The 12,696-nt window shown below is 38.1% G+C and overlaps 1 protein-coding gene across 1 annotated transcript in view; it reads left to right on the top strand.

Annotated features, from left to right (window-relative positions):
* Positions 1 to 9,462, top strand: part of SSUH2 (ssu-2 homolog) — a 44,443-nt gene extending 34,981 nt beyond the window's left edge. The window contains exon 10 of the mRNA XM_063296421.1: positions 9,286 to 9,462. Coding sequence (XP_063152491.1) covers positions 9,286 to 9,432 — 147 coding nt within the window. The 3' untranslated portion in view covers positions 9,433 to 9,462. The remainder of the gene's footprint in view (positions 1 to 9,285) is intronic.
* The last annotated feature ends 3,234 nt before the right edge of the window (positions 9,463 to 12,696 follow it).

The following is a 12,696-nucleotide window of genomic DNA, read 5'->3' as shown; positions in this document are numbered from 1 at the left end:
GGATGTGATAGATAGATTGGCAGCCTTTTCTATTTATCATCCCTTTCTCAAGAGGATTGATGGAGGTACTAAAGATTAGAGAAGCTCTGAGAAGCAGCAAAGAGGATAACCCTATGTGACTGGAAAGAAAGTTCTGCTTTTAAGGAATGGATTAAGGCTATGAGTTCATTTCGTTTAGATTTTTTTTAATCCCACCTTTATTATTTTTATAAATAACTCAAGGTGGGGAACATAACTAATATTCCTTTCTCCTCCTCCTTTCCCCACAACAAAAACCTTGTGAGGTGAGTTGATTTATCTACTTTTGAAAAATCTTTGTGCTCTAAAAATGAGGAGTTGTTATATGATCCAGATTAAAGTCAATGATTGAATGAATTCCATATAGGTATTTATACTTATTATATGGATTATTTTATTTATTTTCTATTCTGCCTTTATTATTTTTATAAATAACTCAAGGTGGTGAACATACCTAATACTTCTTTTTCCTCCTATTTTCCCCACAACAGCAACCCTTTGAGGTGCATTTTGTTGTTGATTTTTCCTTTTGTTATTTATAGTACATTTAACCATTGTATATTTAATTTTTAAATTTATTATTATTATTATTATTATTAATTCAGTGTAGACTTTTTTTCTTTTGTATGTCACTGTTTTAATAATAATAATACCCTAAAGATTAGAAAAAAATTGTGTGGCTTTCCCCTCTCCATCATCCCATGTAAGATATGCCAAGCAACTTTTCTCATTTAAACTGATACTGCTTATGATCCAACTGTAAATCCATGTGAGGAAAGCTATTGTCCTGATTACCAGGAAATACACTGAGACAATGACTTGGTCTCTAATATTTATTAGTAGTACTTAACAAGAATCCTAACAAACTGAGGAAGCGTGGGAAAAACCCAGCCATATAAACCCCAAAGGTTAAGGCGGTCCCGATCTGTGTCTGTCATGAGTAAGGATGGCGAGCAGGGGGCTCTCACCCAGACTGTCAAGCGCATGCGTAGCACTGGGGAACTGTTCAGCCATTCAAAGAGACACAGATCGGGACCGCCTTAACCTTTGGGGTTTATATGGCTGGGTTTTCCCACGCTTTCTCAGTTTGTTAGGATTCTTGTTAAGTACTACTAATAAATATTAGAGACCATGTCCTCGCCTCAGTGTGTTTCCTGGTAATCAGAACAGTGTCTCTTTGAATGGCTGAACAGTTCCTCAGTGCTACGCATGCACTTGACAGTCTGGGTGGGAGCCCCCTGCTCGCCATCCTTACTCATGACAGCTATACAGGTAGTCATTGACTTACGATCACAATTGAGACTGGAATTTCCATCGTAAGTTGTTGCGGTCCTACGTTGAGTCACCATGTGACCAGACCCGATTTTATGACTATTTTTACAGTGGTTATTAAGTGAATCCTGCTTCCCCAATGACCGCTGCAACCGGTCATAAATGCATGCTGATTGTCAAGTGCCCGAAATGCAATCATGTGACCGGGGTGTGGGGGTGTGATGTTTTGCAATGCTCAGAAGTGCTTAACAGGCCATAAAGCACCCATTCTGAGGCCGTCATAACTTTGGACCATCGTTAAATGAACTGTTGTAAATTGAGGATTACCTGTAGGTGGCAGTCCTATGGAAAGACTATTCTATAGACCACAGAATTCTCAGAGTTGTCCTTAGAGAGCTCTGATCCAATGCCCCAAGAACCAGAGGATTATGTGGATTTCTTATCCCATGGCCCTGTAGTTTTCTTGATGGTGTTAAGTTGTACTTTAACATTAGGCTGAAGAGTAGGGCTGAAAGATCATAGCAGCATGACAATGTGACATTTTAATGCTGCTACAATTCTTACTACTTTCTTATGCTGTTAGGAGCAGGTGTACTCATATTTTTATTCTGGTCATCTTAAGTTCTAGCTGATATGAATCAATTCAGATTGGAAGTAGGAATGTCAATAGAAAGGAAAGCAACTTTCTTTTTCTTAATACAGCCCAAATGCATAACCAGACTTGGCTGGTTATGCCAAAATTCCACAATTCTGTTTTCCTTACTGCAGTTTATGGTGATCTTGAGGTTATAGCTAGAATATAGCTAAATGTTCTCTTTAATACTTCTGTAACTCTGGCATCGGCAGGGCAGGGTGTTGATAAAAGCAAGAGGGTGGTTGTGGTAGCACCATTGAAGCCCTTTGTATATGCACATGACATTGACATTGTACCAAAGGATTGGAGCTTCCATTGTACTACTGCCACTACCATCTTGTCTTTTTTGAACACTTCTATTGGTGCCAGTGCAAATAGACATATTTGGGGGCTCTAGGAAAATCTGAATTTCAAAAACTCCAGTCCTTTCACCCTTATTTGGGAAGAAACCTATGTGGAACTCTCTAAACTTTCTTCAGGGTACACAGCCAAAGAATCTGGTTTTGTAGTCCTTAAACTGCTGAGAGGAAGGGAACACCCGCCCCCCCCCCCCAGCTTGGAAATGCTTTCTGTGTTTTGCTTAAAAGGGGTAGGACCCAGGGGAAGAAGAAGTCTGCTAGCTAGCACTGATGTTACTGGCAGAATATCTTTGGAATTATGGCATGCTGAGTCTTTTATTTCTTCACTTTGTTCTGTTGTGAGACAGAGAATACTATTGCAGAAAAACTGAGCTTGTTTTTCACTTAGTGGAAAGGGTATGCTCACGTCAGAGATAGGATAAATAAAAGCAAGTGGCTTTAAAAGTGTCTCTGACACCAGCCTTTTCAAGTGAGAGGTACTCTTCCTTTTTAAAAAAAATGTTCTTTCTGTCTTTTGGGGATGTATATAAAGGTGAAAAAACCCTGAAAAAAATGTTTTCCAAGCAGAAAATTGAACCAACAACAATATGTACTGTTGATTTCTCCATCTCTCTCGACCCATGCAACTCTCTCTTGTAAACATCACATAACCTTTTTTCTCAACATGAAGTCAGGGTGCAAATATTTCTAATAATATTACTGCTTCTAATACAGGGAAGTATTCGAATGAGGCTTGGAGGGATATTAGTGCTTCTTACAGCCAGAGGGGAAAGTGGATGGGTCATGGAACTAAGGACACATCACTGCCCTCCCCCAGCCAGAGATGGACTGGAAGGCTGTGGAAGCTGGAGTTACGTCTGGAAACAGAGGTTGGAATTGGAGGAATAGCAAAAAAGTGAACAAGACAGGGACAGAATATTAAAGCTACATGGGAGAGCCAAGCTTTGCTGTGTTCAGTTAGGTTTGCTCCTGGCTTGTTGGTCCTGGTCCTGGTCCTGTCAGAGAGGCTGTGCTGAGAGGTGGACCTGACAATGCTAGCAGGAGCAGTGCAAGGCATTGTGGTCATTGGAAGGGAGAGATATGAACATGTAGCATAGGCAGCATAGCAACTCTATCCTAGTAGTATTGGGCAAGGGGAGTATATCGGGGACTAATGGTTGAATGGTTCCAGGTGAATGGAGATCTTCAGTTTGGTGGTGATCTCCACTTCTGACCAGGTAACTCCTTCCTGGGACCCAGGTAATCAGATTGTCAGTATTTCTTGCTTCAAAGTGCTGCTGGTCAACACTAGGTCTATCTGTCATAAGACTTCATCCATTCATGACATGCTGATGGATGAACAGGAAGACCTCCCATATATAACTGAGACTCAGCTGGGCAAGGACAGTGATGTCATCCTATCTGAAATCTGTCTTGCACCAACCTCAGGCCAGGGAAAAGGGGTGGCATTGATCTGCCATAGGTTCTGAGGTAGTGGTATACGAATGCCTATTAGCTAGGCTGGATTGTAGGCTGAAGTTCTGGTTGCATTTGTCTATGTGTTGAGAGATTAAGGAATTTTCATCATGTTTTCTGACTACCAGTTGATTTTTGGGGATGTGTTCTGCAAATGATAGATTTTTAATTTTTGCCATAGATAGTATGTTTGTTTATCTATGAAACTCTGAGTGTCTCTGAATGGATTGCAGTGGTTAATAATAATAATAATAATAATAATAATAATAATAATAATAATAAATTGATAAGTTGGTTTTGAAGAATTTTTTAAAAAGAACAATTTGTTTATGGCTTGGGTAGACTATAAAAAGGCATTTGATTCTGTTCCACATAGCTGAATTGAAAAATGTCTCAATTTTTTTGGAATCAGCAGAAACATTTGGCAATTTATGAATACAGTAGTTCAATGAAGTTTTGGCAAACAAAACTGATGGCTAATGAGGAAGAGTTAGGAGGAGTCAAAATCAAACATGGAATTTTCCAAGGTGACTCATTATCACCTTTACTTTTTATACTACCTATGGTCCAATTGACAACAATTTTGAACAGTACAAACTATGGATATGAATTGGCTAAAAAAGGAGTAAAAAATTTGCATTAACTCTATATGGATAACTTAAAACTATTTGGAAAAATGAAGGCTGAACTGCATAAAAAGCACAAAATAATTCAGCAAAGATATTGGAATGCAATTTGGCATCAACAAGTGAGCACCTACAACCATAAAGGCAGGCAAAATTGTTGAAGATGATGGAGTACAGCTTAACAATGAAGATCTGATAAAGACAGTAGCAACAGAAGAAGGCTACAAATATTTGGGAGTTTTGGAAGCTTCTGATTTATTACAGAACCAAGTTAAAGAAAGCACTTCTGCCAACTATATTAAATGAGTTTGAAAAATTTTGAAATCAAAGCTAAATGGTGGAAACATCATCAAAGTAATCAATAATTGGGCAGTCCCCATTATACGATATACAGCAGAAATAGTTGACTGGACCCAGATGAAACTTGATCACTTGGATTGGAAAACAAGAAAACTAACAAGAATATACCATGCTTTACACTTGAATAGCTATATTGATTGGCTGTATTTGCCAAGAGCTGAAGGGGGCAGAGGACTCCCATGGGTAGAACAAAATGTGGAGGAAGAAAAACATGACTTGAATGACTATATTAAGAAAAGCCAAGAACCCTTATTGAAGGAAGTCAATCAAGGAAAGCTTTTGAAAACACAAAGGTGAAGGCTGAGTATAGAAAAGAAACACTCAAACACCAATTTGTTAATTGGAAGAACAAGCCAATGCATGGTCAATACTTGAAGGATATAGAAGGAAAAGCTGATAAAAACCCCACATGGAGCTGGTTAAGATCAGGAGCGTTAAAGAAAGAAACTGAAGTCTTTCTTTTAGCAGCTCAAGAACAAACTTTGCTGACTAACTGCATGAAAGTGAAAATTCATCATGTAACAAACAACAGTTAAATGTCGCCTTTGTAGTGAAAAGGATGAAACAATTGACCCTTTGATCAGTGGCTGCAGCAAAATTTCACAAACTGACTTTAAGCAGAGTAATTGCCAAAATTATTCATTGGAAACTTTGCCAGAGGTTTGGATTTGAATGTAACAAGAACCACTGGGACCATCAAATTGAGAAGGTTTTGGAAAATGAGCGAGTTAAGATCTTATGGGACTTTAAAACCCAAAGAGACAGGCAACTTGTTCAAGGCATATCTAATATAACAGTCACTGAAAAGAAGGAAGTCTGGTTCATTGATGCTGCTATACTGAGTGATGCTAGGATTGAGGAAAAGCAATCCGAAAAAATTATGAAATACCAGGACTTGCAGTTCGAAGTTGAATGCTTATGGAAAAAGAAATCTGCCGTTATACGAATTGTGACTGGAGCCCTTGGAGCAATACCTAAAGGATTCCCTGAGTATTTAGAAATTTTGAATTTATCAGATCTGAACACCCTAATTTTACAAAACAACAACCACTACTTCTCCTCCCCCCAGGTTTGTGTGTATGTGTGTGTGTGTGTGAGAGAGAATATTTTATCTTGAAGAGCCTACCTTTCCCATTCTTATCTTTAGTATTGCAAAAACCAAACAAGCCTCCTCAAATAATGACACAAAGAAGCTTCCACTTTTTTTCTGCTGAATGTCAGTAGCAGGATCTGAGGAGCAGGATTAGGGTCTGCATGGAGTCCATGGAATATTAAATGGGTGTCCACAGGGTGTCAAGGGAGAGCCAAAGAACCTCAAAGTTTGTTGGTATCTAATGATGATGCCCAGCAATATTTGGTTTGCCTAATCCAAAAAGAAGCATACTGGCTTAAGTGTGACATCTGAACCTGGCCAATATCTTTCCAGGACTGATGGGACAATACTGCTCAAATTGGTGGCACGTCTCATGATGGAGCTCTTTGCCAGCGCCAGGGTCGCCTGGCGTTGTGGAGAAAGAGAGATGTCAGTAGCTTGGGAGAAAGCTACATTTTTCCATCTGACATAGAACTTCTGGCATACCAGGGTGGGACTAGGAGATATCATACAGTCAAATGGTTAGGCACTTAAACAACGGCAGTAAGTTGTTCAAATATTTGAAAATATTTATCTTTCTTGATTCTTTTATCCCTGTGAATAAGACAATTATGTAGTAAAGGCACAAAAACATTGCAAAAGATGTGCCTTCTGTAAAACATATTTATTCCATGCACAAGAATCACACCAACAAATCTGTTGTCCTGTGGTGGAAAGATGCAAGTCCTATTGCTGAACTTATGAAAGTATATTTGCAAAGATTAAGTGTGTGCATGTAGATGATGTCGCCCGTAACCTATAGCAGCCAGCTGAATAAAGCAGTATTTTGTGGGATAGCCATTCTGATTGTATTAGCTGTCCACTTGCTGAGAGACTCAACCAATTCTATATGTCAGTCACACACTCAGCACTCTTATGTGGTATATTAGATTGGGTGGGAGGGGGTGTCAAATGCATCATGCTTATATATAGGAACACATTCAATAATAATCTCAGTTTAAAGTGACAATTATTGAGTATTTCCAGTTTTGTGTTATGCTTCAAAAACCCAGGAAACTGAAATATATGATATGCATTTTATAATATGCCCCACCTAAACACTAAAAACTTGATTGAGTCTTTCATGCTATGATGGTTTTAGAAGTCAGAGTTCCCAAATCCACACTTGGTCTTCCAGGTAATTTTTCTCTGGCAAATGGCACATTTAGTAAACATAGGCACAGTTTAATAGAAAGACCCCTGATACATTTATGCCATACAAAGTACAGTGCTCCCCCAAAATTATACCCATTGTATTAACTGCAGATTAAAATTCCACATTCCACAATCCGCTTATTTCTTACTATATATTTTCTATATATGCAAAACACACACACAGAGAGACAGAGAACACTAGCATTATCTATTTTATTTTCAGCCTTTAGTTGTTGTATGTAGTAGATTTCCTTGTTTTTATTCTATATTATTATAAGCTAAGAGGAGTTTAAAGCATACACAGAACTCTAGGACTTCCAGTGGGGACATGGTGGACTGAACAGCAGTGCCCATTGACTCAGCAGGCAGAACTGACAACGCAGCAGTTTTTTCGGGCTCAGGCAGGTCTTTCCTGAAGCCCAGGAGTGTTTTTCCAGAAAAAGGAAAACACCTGGAATCACCTCATCTGTCCTCCAGACAGCTGCTTGCAGCCAGAAGATCGCAAACAGCATTCATGTTTGACTGGTAAGAGCTAGCCAGGAGGCTGGGGCATCACTGGTTTCCAAGCTGTGCTGTAGCCTTAAAGGGACAGTAAGACTGGCCACCCCATTTCTAAATCACACAATTTATATTTCTTTTAAGTACGTGTACCCTAAGAGAGGCTTTCTACAGCAAGGAGAAGTGGGTTCTCTTGGTGCTTATTGTTATTTTTGGGATCAAGTTTTTTAAAAAAAATACTTTTAAAGTTTTGGACTTTGTTTTCCATCCAAATATTAATGAAGATTGAGAGTAAATAATTGTCTCCCTGTTATTATTTTTGTACTAAATTTGAAGATATTAGCATTTTCCTACACATTGAATCAGCTGTTTTGAACTTTCAGTTTTCTGCTTCTACTTTCCCTGGGGAACTGTCTGCATATCTCAATTTCACTTGTGTAAACACAATCCGGAATTCCTTCATATCTTCGACTTTCACTGGTTGAGCTCCTGGGGGCGCCATAATCTACTGCTTGAGACATGGAGGATTTTAAACAGATTTTCTCTGACTTCCACTGAAATTTTAAACAGATTCTTTCTGATTCCTACCAAGTTTTTATGCAAGGCATTCAGGACATTGTGGAAGACATGAGGTCTAAAATGTGTCATCTGATTGGGGATGTCATGGGTGAAACTGAGGAATTTAACAGCAACAGAAATGTCTCTTCTAAGAGTGAGATGTTGAAATGCTGGATGAAGAGCAGATAGTCAAGTTGAGGAAATTAAAAGGAGAGATCACGTTGCAAGCCAAAAGTGAAATTGATCTTCTGGTGGAATGCCATTGGAAAGAAGTGGTTATTATGTATGGGAGGTTTCCTGAAGAGAAGTCAGAGTTTTTGAGGGGGCAGTTGGGCTGTTCAAGTTTTTTAAGAAAAGAGCTCTGCACATTGTGGGGATATGTACATGCTCTGGTTTATTTTGAAGTGGGATAAGGGTTTAAGAATATTTATCTGGATTGCTTTTAGGGTTTGGCTGATTTAATTTATCTTTAATGATTTGGATTAAGTTTATTAAGGTATAATAAAAAATAATAAATGTCTGGTTTTGGGTTTAATATGATTAAGATTATTAAAATTGTTGTATTTTCAAGTACAATGACAGACAAGTTAAGTATTTTTAGTTTGATCTTTATTATAGTAGACAGGAATGTATAGAATAGTAGTAGGAAGGAAATAATTAAATGTTATCTTTGAGGGGGGGAGTTGATTAGGACACACACACACACACACACACTTAATATAAGGGGAGGGAGCTACTGTATTTAGTGATTTTTACAATGTGCCAAAGGAATGATTTATGGAAATAACGTGATTTTGGTTTAATATAGAGTAAGGGATTGATTATGAAAAATTGTTGTATATCCTTGCTGTTAAAAGTCAGAAGTCACCTCTTTTTGTAATTTTGAAAAAAAAATTCTCTTGTGTTTCTACACTTTTTTAGTTTTTTTTCTTTGTACTTTTTTGTTTTTCTGTAGCTTTTATCTTTGCTTGAAACTTAATAAAATTCTTATAAAAAAAGCATGCACATAACTCCAGAGTCCACATTAGCATCTCAGAAAGCTCAACTTCAATAATATTCATGAGTTGCTAATTGAGCACGGACAAAGTATGCACTTCTTTTAATAAAACAAGAGATAGAGTTTCAAGTAGATAGCAGAGTGCAGTTCTTTTATGGAAGGTAAGGCCGCAGCATGAGGACTCTATTATATCTGATTACAATTATATTTTCTTTTCTCAGCGACAGACCATAGAGCTAATACCTGTGACTGAAGTCCACTACCAATATGCTGCAAAGTCATATCTTTACTATATCTACGGAATGGAGAACAAGGTCTATGCCCTAGACTATCCAGAAAGATATTGCTGTGGCTGTACCATAATCTGACAGTGAAATGCTGTGCGAAGATTCCTTACATAAAACAAGCTATTTTTATGTCTAAATCATCTGCAGGGTGGCATGATATGGGTTCCCTGCTTAATGCTGTGATAAACAGGGTAACCTTTGTTATCCTGCTTCTCCAGATTAGGAAGCTGAAGAAGAATCTCCTAAATCCCATTTCTACTACCATTCAAATATATATATCTAAATATGTTATCTCTAAATATATGTAGCTAATATACATTTTCTGAAAAAGTACCTTGGAGCTTAAACTGCATGTCAACTCTCTAGTAAGTCTCCTGTGTTGTAGGGTAGTCACTACTAATCTTATAGGAGGTGTGAGATGATAGAAACTGGAATAATTCTAGAAACCTCTGGGAAAGCAAGTTATTATACATGAATTGATGCTATCTTCTTTAAAATTTGGATTGTTTTGCTTAAGGGAGAGGCAAAAGCTCTGTTCAGTTCCCAGCCCCTTCCTTGTTAGAAAATTGTTGCATGTGTACTGTATAGAGCAGTGTTTCTTTTCTCAACTGTGGCAGCCTGAAGATGTGTGGACTTCAACTCCCAGAATTCCCTAGACAGAATTCCCCATTTCCCCTAGCTGAGGAATTCTGGGAATAGAAGTCCATACATCTTTAAGCTGCCAAGGTTGAAAAACACTGGTATAGAGAAATATGTAGCATGAATCTAGTTCTTCAAAGATAAAGTAATGTACTAAATTACAAGCTTGAGATAAAACACTTGTGTTAGTAGAGTGTATTACACTGGGTATACAGTATATTTTTATATGAAAAACACATATAAATGTATAATAAAATCTATTTCTCATCTCTTCTTTTGCTGTGTACATGTTTCATCAGGATTAGGCAAAAAGAAAACATCCTAAGATTTGTCTGTGTGTAACCCTCAAAGTGGCAGGCAGTGTAGACAGGTGGTTGAGGCTATGCATCTCACAGCCAATGTATTTTCTAGAGATTTTGGTTTAAGATATTGATCCTTAAGTCCTGTACTCATTCATAAATATGTTTGTCTATAATGTTTCCTTAGAGCAAACATATGACTAATTGTGAGACATTATATTCCCCACCACTACCACCAAAAAATCCAGGTGTGATCCTAACCCCAACTACTTTAGAGTCCCATATTCATGGAGTAATTATTTGCACATATCAACAAATTATTGCAGAATTGCTAGGTCATATTTGCAAGTGAATGAATCTACCCTATCTTGCTTACTCATAATTTCAATTTGCTTATGCCAGAAAGGAGATGAATAAATGGGAACGTTCATTACTCTGCTTGTAGTTCATTGTATTTTATGTAAGCGAATAGGGAACTCAGCCTGGAAATGCTGATCCATTTGGCAGTGCTTGGGGCCAAGCGGGAGTATCCACAGGCTTGAGGGAACTCATTAAACTAAAATAACTAAGAGACTGGGGGCCTCAGTGGAGCTTAAAAAAACTGGGCCGGGGCGGGGGGAGGACTGGGATGATAAAAAGGCTGAAGTGATGCTTTGTTATAAGTCCCACTAGTTTCTTTTATAACTTTTAAGTGAGCCATTGATGATTTTCCATATACCTCTTCTCATTGTTATGCACGGTTGATGCTCTTAACAATCGTTTTAGGAAAAGACTATGAATATAGTCCCAGTTTAATGATTCTCCACTAGGGGGAGGCAATGACAAAAAAATTGTCAGTCTTTTTTCTTGATGGAGAAATACAAATTTGTAAAATGTTTTGCAAATCCACTTGGGATGAATGCATTTGTGTGCATGCATGTGCTAATTTGCATTTACATGTCAAGCAACTGTACATATGTGTTCATACCATTCTTGCTCACACTTTTATATGAATATATACTGGATGCTATGGTGTAATCCACAGCAGGCAGAAAAAAAAAATCCAAAATCTAGACTACAGCAGAAAACATATTGCAGATACAAAGTCTCTTCCTTCTTTTATAACCTGAATACTGGTTTACAGTATAAATAGTGCAATGATTTGCATAGTTTACTCAAAAGTAAATTCCATTGAATACACTTTGCCCAAATGTTAGTATGCAGAACTGTGTCCATAATTGTTTTTCAGTTTAATTACATCTGACTTCGGTATTTTTTGCTATGCCTGTTGGGGTAGCTTCACACAACTGCCAACCCAGGATAACAAAATATGGTGCTTATGTTTGGACATCATATGATTGTACAGTATGTCTAAACAAATCATTATATTCAAGCTTTGGCTCATACAGTGTACTAAAGAAAGCCTGGCACCCATAGCATGCAAACTACTAATTCCCCAACCTCATTTTAGCCTAGTTGGTTGTTTATAATTTATAATTTATCTATAATTTCAACTTTCACAGTCACCCATTTGTACATGACTCCGGGCAGCTAACATGAGTTAAAAACTGTAACAATTAAAATGAAATTCCAACAGCCATATGAAGGGGTTGGGGGGAACCACACAATTCCACCTCACAGAATCTTGCTGGTGGATTCCCCCAGTGGGGTTTCCTTGGAGGCAGGCAGCGTTGGGGCTTTGGATCTCTGGGGGGGTGGGGGGTGGGATGTTGTTCCAGAAGGCTATGTGAGCCTAGCCCCGGAGTCTGACTTGCAAATTTTGTCAGGAGTACCTGACAAACACTAATGTTCCTACTCATGCCGCTAGAGAGAGAGAGAACGTATTTTAGAAGATGGTGATAAATCATAATGCATTTCCAGGCAGATATCCATGCTGATTTCTGGATAGAACATCAAAAGGCAATTATGTAGAATTGTTATTTTGCAAGATCAATGCCTTTTTATCTGGGAACTCTGAAGAACATTTGGAGTGAGTCTTGGAAGTAAGAGAAGATCTTCCAGATGATGCAACCTGTGGAATCATTGCTACCCATATTTATTTATCCAGGACTTGGCAACCTGAGAATCTCCAGGAATAACTGAACTTCCATTCCCAGGATCCTCACCATTAGTGATATGGGCTAGGGTGGCCAGGAGAGGGTAACAGCCAGAAGGTCACAGGTTACCCATCCAAATTATATTATTTTCAGCAGTTTGCTTCTCAGATGTAATGTTCCTTATTTGGGAGCTTTTCTAGTGTACAGTATTATAGTGAAATTACAGTATTTTTAAAACATCTAAAATGTGATTTCAGGCAAGAAAGATGATACATTCATTACTGTGACTAATCTTGTAGTGCATGGTCTCCTGCAGTCTGCAATGAAAGTGCACTTACTGGCAAAAGACAAGAAGCCAATAACTAATCTCT

Source organism: Candoia aspera, chromosome 2 (genome assembly GCF_035149785.1).
Source record: "Candoia aspera isolate rCanAsp1 chromosome 2, rCanAsp1.hap2, whole genome shotgun sequence".
NCBI classification, from domain to species: Eukaryota; Metazoa; Chordata; class Lepidosauria; order Squamata; family Boidae; genus Candoia; species Candoia aspera.
Note: the sequence above shows the minus strand (reverse complement) of the source record. Positions and strands in the feature narration are given on the sequence as shown.